Source organism: Gymnoscopelus microlampas (assembly GCF_963454915.1).
Source record: "Gymnoscopelus microlampas genome assembly, chromosome: 7".
In the NCBI taxonomy this organism is placed as follows: Eukaryota; Metazoa; Chordata; class Actinopteri; order Myctophiformes; family Myctophidae; genus Gymnoscopelus; species Gymnoscopelus microlampas.
Genome location: NC_139944.1, coordinates 18,575,333 through 18,591,254, shown reverse-complemented (window position 1 = coordinate 18,591,254; position 15,922 = coordinate 18,575,333). Strand labels below are relative to the sequence as shown.

General features: G+C 42.3%; 1 protein-coding gene across 1 annotated transcript in view; it reads right to left on the bottom strand.

The window, feature by feature from the left end:
• slc2a9l2 (solute carrier family 2 member 9, like 2) overlaps positions 1 to 15,922 on the bottom strand; it is a gene marked incomplete at both ends in the record, with an annotated part of 177,024 nt that overhangs the window by 145,644 nt on the left and 15,458 nt on the right. The window contains 2 exons of the mRNA XM_084061743.1: positions 1,557 to 1,702; positions 6,705 to 6,829. Coding sequence (XP_083917869.1) covers positions 1,557 to 1,702; positions 6,705 to 6,829 — 271 coding nt within the window. The remainder of the gene's footprint in view (positions 1 to 1,556; positions 1,703 to 6,704; positions 6,830 to 15,922) is intronic.

The following is a 15,922-nucleotide window of genomic DNA, read 5'->3' as shown; positions in this document are numbered from 1 at the left end:
AAAATATTTTGAGATGAGGGTCCGCGACCAAATACATTGTTCAAGCTCATAGCACTGCACTCGGTGCCACGCTATGAGCTTGTAGATCTGCTATTTTTGAATAGCCAAAGTATAAAATAATGGTTTAAATGGTTCCAAAGATGCGTTCCTGGTTTTAATGGGCTAAGCCAATAATCTGTGCCTGGAGGGAGCTACTGTCTGTTTAGAGCCCTAACTGATAAATAGGGGAAAATGTGGCATGGTGAGTAATTGTGGAGAGAGGTGGGGAGAAATGGCTCCCCTGTGGGGATTAGCATGACAGCCGTAGACCAGGGCCACCCATGTTCATTGGACATGCAGCCAGGGAAGAAAGTGTATTAAACCATTAAGACCTGAGGCCGATTCTACAAATGCCTTCTAAATCAAGTAGTTCTCATACTTTCGAGATTTGTCAAAATAGCAGATCTACAAGCTCGCAGCGCGGCACGAAGTGATGCGCTGTGAGATTGTATGTCTGCTATTTTTGAATAACCAACGCAAAAATCTAAAATTACACAGATTCTTTCCCGGTTTTAGTGGGTTAACCTTTCCCAGAGGGTAAACGCGATTTAAACTAATTTAAACTTGATGGCTGCTTGAAACATGGGAACGATTGGACCCATCACGTCGTACATTGGGTGGGAACGTGAGGTTATTACTCAAGTGGAAGGTGATGACGAAGAGGTTGGTGATGATGGGGAAAGAGCCAGTGGGCGTTACGTGAGATCAGTGAGTCAAAGCACCAATCAGGGCTCTTCCTTTCTTCTCGGCTATAAAGATAAAATCTTTATGTAACTCTATACTGTATAAAAGGTAAGTATTAAGTGTCAAATTAAGTGTCTGCATGTTCTCCCCGTGTCCCTAGGGTAGGTACCCTCACAAAAATGCAGTAATCCTGGTCACTATACTGCCCTGGAGCCGGGGCGCCTGATGGAGGGGAAAGGAACTGGTTGGAATAACGTGTTCCTTCCATGCGCTACGTCCAACCGGGGAAACTCCCCCATGTCAGGTGATAAGAAGCGGCCTGCTCACTCCTCATGCATTTGAAGGAAGCATGAGCTCAGTTCGGGGCTCTCCCCAGGCTAGCAGAGGGAGAGTAGCGCCCAAGATTACTTACTGTAGGCAATTGGCACGGGGTGAAAAAATGTGTTACAAAAAAATGTGTCACCCAATAGCAGATCTGCTACTTTTGGTGCTTTTGTGTGACGCTGTAGTATGATTCATAATGAATTTACGAAAAAACTCAAAAAGTTAAAATATGGAGATAAGAGGTTTCTGCCCGACAGCAACGATACACAGTACAGTATAGCAACAGCTAACATGACACAGAGGTGTTACCGGCTTGAAAGGTATAACAACATATAGTCTTTCCAGGTCTAAATGGGATATATATTAGGCCTACCCACCCTAAAAAAAAAGTGTGTGTTTTGTTTTCTTCTGAAATGATGCCTCTATATCAACCTGATTCATGTGTTCTGAAGTAAAGATCACCATTTACATCAGTAAAAAAGTGGAATAAAACGCGTAAGAAGACCGACCTGTCCAAACAGCTCCGGCAGTCCCAGCACCTGTCCAGTGAACACCCCTAAGCAGATGAGGATGGAGTTGAACTGGCCAATGGAGCCTCTGACGTGACGGGGGGAGATCTCTCCCAGGTACATGGGCAGGGCGCTGAGAGCTATACCTGCCAGGAAAAACACATCAACACAAACTAAATGTTAACTGATTGTACTTACTGTAGGGCTGCAATATAGACGAATCCACAGACGCGCTTGCCTGTAGGCGGCCATTGCTGCGGTGTCGCGGTGCGGAGCGTTGACACCGCAGCTATGGCTGCCTACAGGCAGCGCGTCTGTGGATTCGTCTATAGGCTCTATGCATATTGGAAAGAAATTGGTCCTCTCCCTTACTTCCTTCACAGGTGTTACCAATGATAGCACAGTGGGTCTCAAACCTTTTAATTTCAAGGACCCCCACATTTGAGTCCATTTGAGTGTACAAATGGAACGAGTTACACACCTTTAAGGGGACATTTAGACCCCCCCCCCCCCCCCCCCCCGCCAAGGAACCATGAGGGTACCTGGACCACACTTTGAGACCCACTGGTATAGCAGAGTGTTTCCAGTGAGCCAACATGCACAATATCAGCACCCTGACTATGTATGACCAGAATCTTCAATTAGTATCATTGGTAACACCTGTGAAGGAAGTAAGGAAGAGGCCCAATTTCTCTCCAAAATGGCTGCTGTGCATAGAGCCTGTGACAAATGCACATTATATTTAATAATTGTTGTTACAAGCCTATATACCGGAAAAGATGTCACCGCCAAAGCCATAGCCCCTTTTTGGGGGCATCCATTCCTCCCCTTTACAAACCTATTGAATGTGACCTAAACTTATTTTTATATCAAAAGTCCCTAAAAAGCCAATTTTAATTACCTCCTGTAAACGAAAACGCGCTGCGTTATTACATAGATCAACTTTCATGAATATAAATGAATCTTGATTACATCCACCTGTTTGATTCCCATAGCTGCACGTTCTTCAAACACAGCTGATTTTAATTACAGAGCTACTCTGTTTTGAATCTCATTCAAGATGACATCCAGACGGTGTATTACTCATTTTAAACTTAATCTGCACATCAAAATATGTATCTGAAAACATTATAGGTTAGAAATAAGCCACGTAGTAGCATACGTGCTTAACTGGCCGCCTCACTCTCACATGTAAACAAACACTAGCCCATTGAGATTCCAACGTCCCATAGCCTGAAGGGATGGGACCTTCGGATTGGTTGAGACAGCGTTTCAGACTGAACTTCAAAATAAAATGACAAAAATGTCATTGCACTGGATCTTTAAAGGTCATTTTATTTTGAAGTTTCAGTCTGAAACGGCCTCACAACCAATCAGAAAGTTCCATCCCTTCAGGCTATGGCATGGTAGAATCTCACTCACTGCACCCCTCTATGCTGCACCCGTGTGTGTGGACCAGAGGCAACTGTTTGTAGCCTGCAAATGCACACTGCTCAAGGGAGAGAGAGACCAATGTGCGCAGCATGTTTGTTACCAAGTTGCTTATTTCTAATCTATCATGTTTTCATATACATATTTTAGTGTACTGATTAAAGTAATACTAGGTAACTTTTTCAATAAAACTAAAGTTAAATTGTATATCTTTTGTGAGTGGCAAATGTTTCACAACACCCACTGCATGAATTTCACCCACGAAAGCCTTTTATTTATATATTTTCTATTGAACGGTGTCGGGGGGACTTTCCCGCGAAAATGACGTCATCTGGCCGGAAAACGGAAGCGGAAATGCACCGGTTTCCTGTTTGGCCAGGAACAACCGCACCGGTTTCCTGTTTGGCCAGGAACTACCGCGCTAATAACAAAAAGGAAACTCACACTGATTTTAAGAGATTGTATGATTTGAAGATCGAAAAACAACAGAAAAAGAAAACACAGCTCACGGTAACTAAAGCTCCACTGGCTAAGAGAAACGATCCACAGATCGTATAAAACTACTAAAAGAACGCTTTTTGAAACGCTTCCGTCTTCGGGTGAAAACAAATGGAATTCTGGGTAACAGAGGAATAAACGAACGGCCTGCAGTGACGGTAATGACCAGCAGAGGCTGCTAAAAATCGTTATTTGTGGACCTGCATTGTATAACTTTAAGTTTAAAATGAGTAATGCACCATCTTGATTTGGATAAATAACGTAGCAGCCCAAGAGCGTCTCCCTAATTAAAATCTTATGTGGAATGTGAGCTATGGGAATCAAACAGGTGAATGGAATCAATATGTATTTATATTCATAATAGTCAGTCATCACGCAGAACTTTTGCATTTACAGGAAGTAATTAAAATTCCAATTTTAATCAGTGTCGGATTTAGTGATTTGGAGGCCTAGGCGAACCCTAGTGTAAGGCCCCCGGCTGTGGCTTGGGCAATGTATCAAATAATTTGGACACATGCAGTAGTGCAAATATGACCTCCTACAGTAAATGCCTCTTACACAAATTATAGGAGGTCAATAGCGCTGGCCTTCCCGTCCTTTCTATGGTGGCCATCAAGTGACAAGCGGATAAAAGGCAGATCAATAATGCTCCATTACCATTACAGACATAATGGTGCGGATGAGCAAATTACAGGTGAAGAGTGACTGATTTTCTCTTTAGTACAGTTAGCTCTGGTGCATTCTGCTGGTCCATTACAGAGAGGAGAAACTCCTTCTGCCCCCCTTCACATCACTTCTACTCAGTGCAGATTAGTCCTATAGTATGCACTTTATGCCTCTCCTCTCTCTTTTATTATAGACAGGTTTCCGCGCGATGTCATCACAGAGCAGAATGCGCAATCTGCGCATGCCCGGGGTAGAACGAACTCTGTTGTTGTGTTTGGGAGTTAGATAGGCATAATGCTGCTATTATAGGCTTAAAAGGCATAATGCTGCTATTGTATACAAATAAAAGACGAACAGATCCAACTTCCGACAAATAAAATTTATTGAGTAAACAAGATATTACAAACTGCATAATTTAATCTTTCATTAAACCCGGTGAAGACCATTTATTTTATGAATGTAGATTTGACCAGAGCTGCTGCGGGTAATAGCGCCCTCTATAGGCTCACCCCTCCACTGCGCACGCATATCCTCTCATGTTTACAAACAGGAAACCCGTCTATATGACTATCGTTTATCTGCAATGATGAGCCCTCACAACTAAGAATTCCACCCACTTTACTTATGTGATGTGACAATAAAGATTGATTTTGATTCCGGGATGGAATATACTGCAATACTGCAATGTAGAAATACTCTGTTACAAGTAAAAAGTGCGGAATTCTAAATTTACTTGAGTAAATGTACTTAAGTTACTTTATACAACTGCTTCTACTAGTAGCAAATAAATAATTTCTTTGTCAAAATGGTGACACGTTTATTTTTCACTGTCCTGCTTTGACTAATTAAAATGAATCACTGCTCTCATATGCTATCACAGTGTGTTTCACTTGTTAGTGAAACTGCGTCAGCTTCAGTATACAGTACCAAACATTGTCTGTATGAGAAAGGTTTCTGGCCCCAGACGACTTATGGCACACAGTCTAAAATGCAGGGCTCAAATTGCATCCGGGGTTGTGTCTAAGACAATTTTTGTCATTAGATGGCACGCTATCTGGGTGCAAAGCCAGGTGCACAGCGCTAAAAGGGGTTGTACTAAGCCTCTGAATTAGTCATGGGTGTGTTTTGGGGTGTTACGTTCATTAAACCAGTATCTTCTCCCATTCCCTTTAAAAGAAGCTGCGCTTTATGCACAGCTTTATGGTCTTTCAATGACGGATTGGAGTCGCAAACCATTTTCTACAGTGGAAAAGTGAATGTTTAGGACCATCTAGCAGTATCCACATATGTGATATCTTGAAATATCGACTTAATAGTCACTCACTCATTCTCATTTATGTTCTTAAAACACCAATTAAAGCATGACAGACGCTGCTGTCTGTGCTTCCCGTGCGTCCTTGTGTCAGAGCTCTATGGATATTAATGGCTGTTGTGTTGTTGTCCATTGAGCAGAGACAGATAAAGAAAGCCAGGACACAATGGGTTCACAACATTCTTACAGGATGAGAGGTATTTTAAGATATTCTATCGGTAATAAAGTGCTAGGCTACTACTAATTGAAACGCATGCATCTATTTTTCTCTCCCTCCCGCTCTCCTCACCGCTCATCTCTGTGCAAAGAAGACGGACTCACCCAATGCAATATATTGATAACCTGGCCCACATCATTAACCACTTAACCCTGTACTTGGTTGACCGGAGTCCCTCAGGGGTCTATGCTAGTGTATTTTCTGTTTTTGCTCTACATAAAAAAAAATTGCTGAAAATAGCTGATCTACAAGCTCACAACACATTGCAACACAAAGTGTTGAGAGCTTGTAGATCTGCTATTTTCTGCAAGAGTTTTGCCCAGAATTCAGATGCTGGGGTTTAATAGTGGTTAATTATTTAACCACTTTATTTATTTTACACACCATCTAGTTTAATATGTTGGATCCAAGTATTTTCAGACATTTAACCACTTAAACCTTCAATACTTAGTAAACTTGACCATTGGCTCTGTACTCTGTACTCTGTACCAAAAATAGCCTATCTACAAAGCCTGTAGATCTCTGCTGAGAGCTGTTTCGTTGTTGGTGGAAAACAGGACTAGGGTTCATTATTCTGACCTTGCACTTTGTAAGTCACTCAGGGAAAGACATGTTTCCAGAAAGAAGATTACATTTTTGAAATATATTTTTGTTCCCCCAGTCGAGTGTCTTGTCCAGGTCTGCACTGTACTGTATATCATGCATTCATTAGTGGGTATGTGTCGATAGTCATCTCGTTTACGAATCACTATGAGCCAGTGGGAGGATTGATTATCAGGAGGACCAGAAAAAAATAAACAAGAGCACAAAAGAGTGGGAGCAAATACACACAGTTATGTTGGTTTTAATCAATGTCAGTATAGAAAGGTACACACGCCGGCAGGATTAATGGTATTTTGATTACACGTGAAAAAATGGTCTGCGCTCTATTAGGGACACACTGGTTCAATCTTACCCTCCTTATACGCTCAACACCATAACACGGACAACAAGTCTCATTATCTCCTGATGAGGAAGCACTTACCGGAGTCCACTCCCATAATGAGACGGCCAGCAATGAGCATTTCGAAAGAGCCTGCCGTCTCCCCCAGGCCCAGCAGCAGGGCCGCTATCAGCGCAAAGCCATTGTTCAGCAGCAAGGTGCCCTTTCTACAGCCAGAAAAGGAGGGAGAAAACAGTTTGAGGGGACAAAAGGGAAAAAACAAGGGAGGTGAGGAACAGAATGTTAACAATGGCCTGCAGGTAGAAATGCTCAAAGCCTTTTATAACAGTGTTTGGCTATTAGGGTACAGTAAGTGTTGCATGCTTTGGGGTTACATAAGCAAACCAGTGGCGCAGCCCGAACGCTAGGCTGGGCCTAGACGGGAGCGGGTGGGCACGCATGCACGGATTGTACACACATGCATGCGTCCCCAGTCCGTGCGCGCGCGAACATTTTTTCGGGCGGATTTTGTTACTTTATTTCGGTTTTAGGGTTATGGTATTTAATTTTTGCCTGATTTTACCGATTTATTTTCAAAAAATTCAATTTTAAAAAAAAATCCCAAAAATGTTTTTTTGCTAATTCGATTGGGTGGGCCAGCTTTCAGTGTGGATGGGCCACGGCCCACCCAAGCCCACCCATAGCTGCGCCCCTGAAGTAAACAACATAGTCTTGCATTGCAGATGTAAGAAGGTCTCGTACCAAATCTATAAATTCAAGGTAGGGCCTAGAACTGGGTGGAAATAATTCAGAGTTGGAAAATAAATCACAGCATTGCAGAAAGAAAGAAAGAAAGAAAGAAAGAAAGAAAGAAAGAAAGAAAGAAAGAAAGAAAGAAAGAGACACCAATATGGAGGTAATATTAAGTCTCATTACATGTGAACATTTTGAACATTTCCTGTAGTCTATAACCAATGGTTTCCAAAGCAGTGGGAGCGGACGTTTTCTCAGCTGTTCTAGCCACTACTTAGATCAGTGGCTAGAACAACAAAATGTTGTGCCAGGGACCCCCAGAAGAAAAGATTTGTGTAAAAAAAAGAAAAATCTAAATTATTCAGAATTTTCCTATACTTCACGATGTTTAAAACATGCAGTTATACTGTACAAGCTCACAGTGCGTCACTTCGTGCCACGCTGCGAGCTTGTACATCTGCTATTTTTGAATTGCCAACGTATAAATGGATAAAGTGGTTAAAATGATTGTTGATGCTATATTAACACATTTAGCTGGGGACGCCCTGGAACTTCCCCCCCAAGGACCCCTGGGGGTCCCCAGACCTCACTTTGAGAATCAATGACTTAGATGACACCAGACTCATTGGTAGGAGGGGTTCTCTGACAAAAGTACAACGTACATGTTTTTGTTTTTATTTGTTTGTTTGTTGTTTTTCCTTTTTAACCAGCTTGGTGAGACTATACAATAACATGAATGTAGTTTTTGACCATTACTGCAGAAATACAGGTCTTGTGTGCTGTGATCAGATGGTAACAGTCTTCCATGCCGACATCTCGCCACTCCGACTAGTGGCTTCCGCGTGCGGTTAGGGTTAGGGTGAGGGTTAGGTATAGGGTTCGTTAACGTCGGAAAGGCGACATGTCGGAAAGCCGCCATGTAACGTATCAGATAGCTCGATGATCAATGCTTTATAAAGCCAGGTGTATGCAGTGCATTTCCATCCAACCGTCATGATGAAAGACCACACAGCCCCCGCCAAGTGACCGTGGAAGATTAACATTTTTGAGCATTATCATGATTACTGGGCCAAATGCCAACTCATTTATTCTATTGACTTCTTGGCAAGATAACGCAAGCTATTCCTCTTCACAGAGTAAATACCAGAGGGCTACCACACCAAATAAATTTGACACACCAATTAGCTTTGGCATAATTGTGTGTATGCAAGCAACCAGCAGATGAGCATTGATGGTTTGCATGTGTCATGTGTCAAGGCTGCCCATGATAGCATTTGCCTCGTCAAAAGAAAACAATAAAAAAAAACAATAGGAGCTGGCAGACATGACGACTGCCCTCCATGTGGGGAATGAACGAAAACTGATTATGTTGGTCATTGCACTTGGGAACGGTGTTCTTGTTTTGTTTTGCTTCCCCTGTATTTTCCAAGGTGGGTGGCCTAGTTGTGTACCAATCAGTATGGTAGAGTACAGCATGTTCATACAATATAACCAGCATATCTTCTCTGTCGTATGGAAACCTCAGCATGTCCAAAACTGTAACTTTTCAGGAATAAAATTCAAAGATGGCAAAAGTAGCAGATTGACAAGCTCGAAATGAGTCGCTTGGCGTCACGTTTCGAGCTTACGGAACTGTTACTTTTGCTATGCTTTTGTGTGATGCCGAAGTATGATCAAGTAGGGTGTTCATTTACAACAACAAAAAACAACCCGACAGCGACGGTATCTGTTGTGGCTGGAGGTGGTCTCCCTACTCTTCCATCGAGAAATGTAGACCCTGGTGTCGGTATAGGACTACCGTTTGACAATATCAATCAAGTTATTTGAAGCAGACAGGGGGGCTCATGGTGGACACTACATAGATGTGTGGTCATCTTTATTGTAGTTATGACATTGTTGCAATTACCTCTCTCCACCAGGAGAGGGAGACAGATAAGGTAGATAAACCATAATGGATGGTTCAAGATATACAGGCCGAGGCCGTCCATGTCAGTAGGAAGCTGAGCGCTCTAATGAGTCGACCTTCGACCTCTAGCTGTAAACTCACTGCTGAATTATTTCACTTCAAGTGTCTAGAAGGCTTCTCGCCACACTGCTGAATCATTTAACCTGTTAAAACCGGGAAAGCATCATTTTGGATTTTAGCGTTGTGTAAGCTGTGTAAGCTGTGTAAGCTCAGCGCGTTACTTTGTGCCGTGCTGCGAGCTTGTGCTATTTTTATCAGTTTGCAGAGCTGATCAGTAAAGAGACGCTGCAACAAGTCGTCACTTTCTCATCGCCTTCTCGTCACTTTTTCCTCATTGGCTGGCCTTGGTAGAGATACCGTAGAGATCTATGGTATCTCTACCATAGAGGCGCTGTTCCTCACTCGGCCAGCCAATCAAAGGGCTAGCTCAGTTTTACAGAAGCAGCCATCTTGTTTACCATGACAGGATAACAGACAAGGCAAGGTGCAACTTGTAGTTGTTTATAATGGCATAAGGTTATATATCACGATTCACAAGACATAGTATGTGTAGATAATAGAAATCAATTGAAAGCTGAAAATGCTCTAACAAGTCTTAACTTTGCACTGTTTCAGCTGGAAGTGAGATTCCCCATTCTAGTGAATGAGGCAGCCTAGAGGGCAGAGCCAAAAGTACATTGTCCGTATGTCACTGATCACATGACCCCAGCAACCAATTCTCCAGTTCTAGGCAACACAGAAGGGGAGGGACTTTGTTCTTATTTCCACACAACAGCTCTAAGGTGTATTAATGACATAGTTCAATGTTGAAAATGAGTGGTATTCCTCTTTAAGTATTTCCGTGTTGGAGTATTTCACAAAGTGTAGGCTATAGTTGAAGGCTGGAGTGAGAATGTCATGAGGGGAAAAAGCAACCTGTGAACGCCTGACCTTGGCTATACCGGCTTGCTGCGAAGAAAGGTGTGAACAGGAGAGGGTTCACAGGAATGTCACATTTCCACAAACAAAGGGAAAAGGATGTGTGTATGTCACTCTACAGAAACAGGAAAACAGGAATACCTGAAGGCATGGTTCCAAGAAAAATGTGTGGGAACAGAGTATACGGTAATTGTATTTCTCTTTGTCATGGTGAATTTTGTTTCAAGTGCTCATGCGGTACAAAGGAAACAGCAACGGTAGAGAAAGCATTTCAATCCATAAAGATTCCAATGTGGATTTTTGTGTCAAGAAAATATATCTTGGAGCTTGGTTGGAGATAAAGGCTGCCAATAGCATCCAGCAATCATCATTATAATTGTGTCACTGGTGCCTTTGCGATTGGAAAACCTGGCTGAGTCATTATGACTGGGTTTATGCATGAAATAACTACTTGGCCCATGATTTTTCATACCCTTTCTCAGCTGAGAATTCCTTTCATCCACAAAAAGGCAATCACCGTTAACTAACCGATCCCCAAAGAAAAGCCTTCGGAGACAACGACTGATCGGACAGTGAAGTGTTTCATAACGGATAAAAATTGATGGATGCATAATCAAATCAAAAAGACGGCCTGCAGTTGTAAAAATATGCAAACTTGTATCGGTCCTCTAGGAACACCTGGCCTTGGCTATACCGGCTTGCTGCGAAATTATGCAATGTTTATGCAAGAGAGGCTGTTAAGGAAAATGTTTTTTTTTATAGGTAGGACTGCTGAGAATTCCACCTCTGTGCATTTCGTCGCTGTCGGGCGGAAACCTCTTATCTCCATATTTGAACTTTTTGTGTTTTGTTTTGTCTTGTAAATTAACGCCCTACTTGATCATACTACAGCATCACACAAAAGCATCAAAAGTAGCATATCCGCAAGCTGGAAACGCAGAGCAAAGCGACGCGCTTTGAGCTTGCCGATCTGCTACTTTTGCTATTTTTGAATTTGAATCCTGAAAAGTAACAGTTTTGGACATATGAGGTTTCCACCCGACATTCGATTTCATGCTGCTGGCAGGCAGTGTTTAGATGTTCATCAACAGATAATCTTCTTATGCCCTACAGGAACCCAGGAGAGAAATCAGGAAAATGTAGCCCAGTGTTAAGGCCACCTGAGCCCCCCCCCCCCCAGCCCGTGGGCGTTTTCATGCCTGCAACTTGGAAATAAAGAAACAACATTCAGTAACATTGTCGCAAGAGATTAATGTCACTTGTTTATCTGTGACTGAACAAGTGAGGAGTTAGTATTGCAAAACATTGTGTATCACTCCCTTCTCCGCCTCCTGATGATTCAGTGTCATGAAGCTCCTTACGAACACTATAGTCACAACTTATAACAGTGACAAAGGATCTTTCTCAAGGTGATGTGGACCTAATATTCACACATGAATTGGAGCCGACACAGCCAAGAACAATTCGTAATAGTAGCTTCTTATAATTGAATTAATTTGTTCTAAAAAGACATAAAAGAAAAAATTGAAATCTCATAAAGGAGTAATCACTATGTTGTCTAACCACTCAACCCATTTAAAAAGTAATGAAAACAGGCACACAAGTAGCCCTATGGATATGAAACTAGAGGACAATATCTGACTCCAAGTCGCAGGAATTAATTTGCAGCAAGACACATTTAAAGGCCGCCCAGATCAGTTCAGCTAACCGGGCGGGGATAGGACCGATCTATGGCTGTGTATTTGGAATACATGAAATGTATGTAAGATCACAGACATTCTAGGGCTAGCATATAACCTGATGATGCGTTACACACTGTAACATTTTCTGTACGTAAAAAAAAAAAAAATGAAAATGTTTTGATGACTTATAATGGCATGCCCAAGATAGGGACACCAGGTTGAAAGTGGCTAATGGTTGAACATCTTTCCACTTCGAAGGCAAAATGTGTTTTTCCAGAAATTACAACATAATCACAATTCACTGACATACGTACAGTAGATGTATTTTATGTGTAGCTTTTCACCCGATCTACTATGAATCACCCCATTCAATGGAAAGGAATTACATCCAAATGTCCTCATTCCATGGAATGAGGACATTTGGATGTAATTCCTTTCCATTGAATGGGGTTTCTGTCGGTCCATATTCTAAGCCCTAGTACTGAGGGTTGAGTACTTTGACCACCATTGCATACAAATGTTGAGAAAACAAATTATGATTCCTGAATGAGAATCATACCAGGAATGTCATTGTATTCACCTCACTCTCCTGAATTTCAATCTTTCTTAAGACAGCGTGCCAAGTTGCTGCCAACCTGCCAGCTGTTCCCAGTCTTCTGGGATCAGAAACGAACAATGATTCGTTTCAGTCTAATCTCCCCATGATGTTCCATCCTCGGAGAGATCCACCATAAACAAATATTCAGGTCCATATTCCTTGACTAGAGTGAAGGAATATGAAAACCAGATGAAATATGAAATGTATATTTTGGAATAATGAGATGATACTGTCAGTGATGGAATATAGTTGTGCGTATCTGTGGGGGTTTGTGAGAGAGAGACAGAGAGACAGAGAGAGAGAGAGAGAGAGAGACAGAGAGAAAGAGAGAGAGACAGAGAGAGAGAGATGCAGAAATGGGTGGGTTCATTGAACACAATTAAGCCTAATTTATACACCGTTGCACGACAGTGTTGCATGCCGAAAATAGCAGACATACAAGCTCAACAACGAGCTTGTAGATCTGTTATTTTCAACACCACGCGACACCGTTGTGCGACAAAGTATGAATCGGGCTTCGACTTCATTTGAAATTCATCCAACGCCACACGTTCCCTGACAGTGGATCTCAGAAAGCAGGACCTGCACCACTACTTAGATGCCCACCCCCCCCCACACACACACACACAGATGGAAGAAATACTTGCATGTTTTACTTAACTAAAAGTATCAATAATGCAATGTAAGTATACTCTTGTTACATGTAGAAGTCCCGTATTAAAAATGTACTTGAGTAAAAGTACAAAAGTATTGGCAGCAAAATATACTTGTAATACCAAAAGTATTTGTTGTGCAGAATGTCCCATTTCACAAGTTGGTATATTTTAAATAGCCAATCTACAAGCTCACACATGATTGTGATGTTGTAGATCTGCTATTTTCAAATGGACGAAATATATAAACAATTGTAATAATAATCCAAATCTAAAAAGTAACTAGTAACTAAAGTTTCAATATAATTGTAGTGGAGTAAAAGTACAGTATTTTCCTCTGAGATGTAGGTAAATGTATTGAAAATTGTAAATACTGAAGGTAAAAAGTACAGTAGTAAAGTAGTACAGTACTTTAGTATATGTACTTAGTTACTTTACACCACTGTGCACGCAAGTTAATCTCCTCTGTCCTTGAGAAATGAAGTTCAGATGACTCAGATCCTTGCCGTAATGGAATTAGTTACCGTATTATCTAGCCATCTTTGGGTCGTTTTGGGATTTAATTACCCTGTTGCTTTTCAGCTCCTTGGATAGCCCTGAGGTTTTATCTATAAAAAACCTAAAACCTAGCTTGGTTACTCTCATTTTGGGGACATGCAGTAATAATACTAATACTAATACTACTAATAATAATAATGCACTTTTATGTATAAAGCACTTTACATTCTTGCGAATCTCAGAGTGCTACAGGGTTTAAAAGCATGGCATAAAAACAGCATAGGCAACCAAACAATTACATGGTTCCCAACTAGGCCATAATAACGGTAAATTAAAACTAGGGATAAAAACAGGGCAAAGAAAAAAAAAGAAAACGCTTTGTTTAAAAGGTCCATTTTAAAAGCCTCAGAGGACTGTGGCGCTCACATAGCCTCGTACATAGCCCCGGGAGGTTTACGAGGCTAGTGCCCTCATGGGGCTGTATAGCAGAAGGCCCGGTTGCCCATGGTGCGGAGCTTGGTGTTGGGGACAAGGAGAAGGTTGGTGTTGGAAGAGCGGAGGTTTCGAGTGACGGGTTTTGGGGCGAGGAGTTCTTTGAGGTGGGGGGTGAGGGGGCATTCCCCCCCTGATGTGTGAGAATCTTGAGATACAGTTGAGTGTCATCAGCATTACAGTGAACTGAGATTCCATACTGGCTGATGACGTGAAACTTATCAGTTGATGTTGCTGCAAAGATAGTCCTGAAATTTTGCAGCCACTACTTTTTCCAGAACTTTGGAGTTCGGGAGGTTTGAAATGGACCTGTAGTTGGCAAGGTTATCTGGAATGTGGGTTTTTTGAGGGGTGTAATGATGGCAGTCTTTAGTACAAAGGGAACGAGGCCAGACTGGAGTGAGAGGTTTATGGCTTTGGTAATCAGGGGACTCATGGCACAGACAGATGTTTAGTTTTATTAGGGCTGTGGGGAGGGGGTCCAGGGCACAGGTGGAGGGTTTCATCTTTTTGATGATGTCCTCAACCTCTCGCTGTGTGACGGAGGAGAAACAGCGGAGAGGCTGAGAAATCCCTGGCGGGGGGGCAGGGGAAGCTGGTGATGTGGAGGGGCTGGAGAGCTGGGAGTGGATGGTGTCTATTTTCGTGCTGAAGAAGGTGATGATGTTATTGCACTGTTCCTCTAAGCAGACTCTGAAATCCTAATTTGGAGAACCTGGAGAACAGATCTTAACACATCCACTGCCAGGCCCGTAGTCCTACGGGCCGTTAAATCCAACCGTTAACTGCCGTTCCCGTAGCCCGTAGTCCCTACGGGGCGGGTGTTTTCCCATGTTAAATCGTGCAGGTGCAGATTCCGGATTTTTTTTGCACTTCCGGTCTCGAAGGGGGCGGGCCGGAAACGAAATAATACTGTTTCCGGTTTTTCTCCCGCCTCCGTTTCCTGTCTAGCGGTCAACTTTGGACGCCATTATCTCTGGCTTGTTGTTTTTCTCACCACATCCACCATTTTAGCGTTTTCCTCTCGTTCTCCAGAATGCAGTGTCGGATCGCCGCACGGTTTTCAGCGTTTTGTTCGGTCGGGTCCCGTGTTTGTGTCGAACCAAATGAACGCGGATTTTAAACGGATTTAGCGGGGCCTATGACGGAATCAAAAAAACAAAAAAGGTAAGAAATAGCGTGGCACTACGATGGACGTTCTGAGATTAGCCGATGGCAGTCAATGTGTTAATGTGCCACATTGTTTTCTCACAAAACAGTAAACAAACCAATACAGTATACAGTAAGTGTATACAGGGTATCTGCACATTTCTGAAGTTGAAATTTAATGACTTTTAAGATCTATTTAATTCTAAATTGGCCAAATCGTCAAATATCACATAAGAAAGAGGCAAACATTGTGATAATTGCCGATCTACGGTCTAAGCTGCCGATCTACGGTCTAAGCTCACAAGGCCTCGAAGTGTGAGGCGTTGTGAGGCGTTCCAAGTGCTTGTCAGGGTGGGGGGTCCCCAGTTCAATGATTATTTTGGGGGGTCGCAGCACTGAAAAGTTTGGGAACCCTTGTTTTAAAGGACGGACTATTGGTTGCGGATCATCAACTCTTTAAGTAATTTATTCTCTGCACAGAAAATATAGTCTGCATACAATGTCTCAGAATCCGTAGTGGAATCACGTCTCTGCTCCGTGCAATTAATATGCACCAATTATTTTAGAACAATCTTTGTTGAAAAAGTAATTTTCCACCCCGCCAAGTGTTT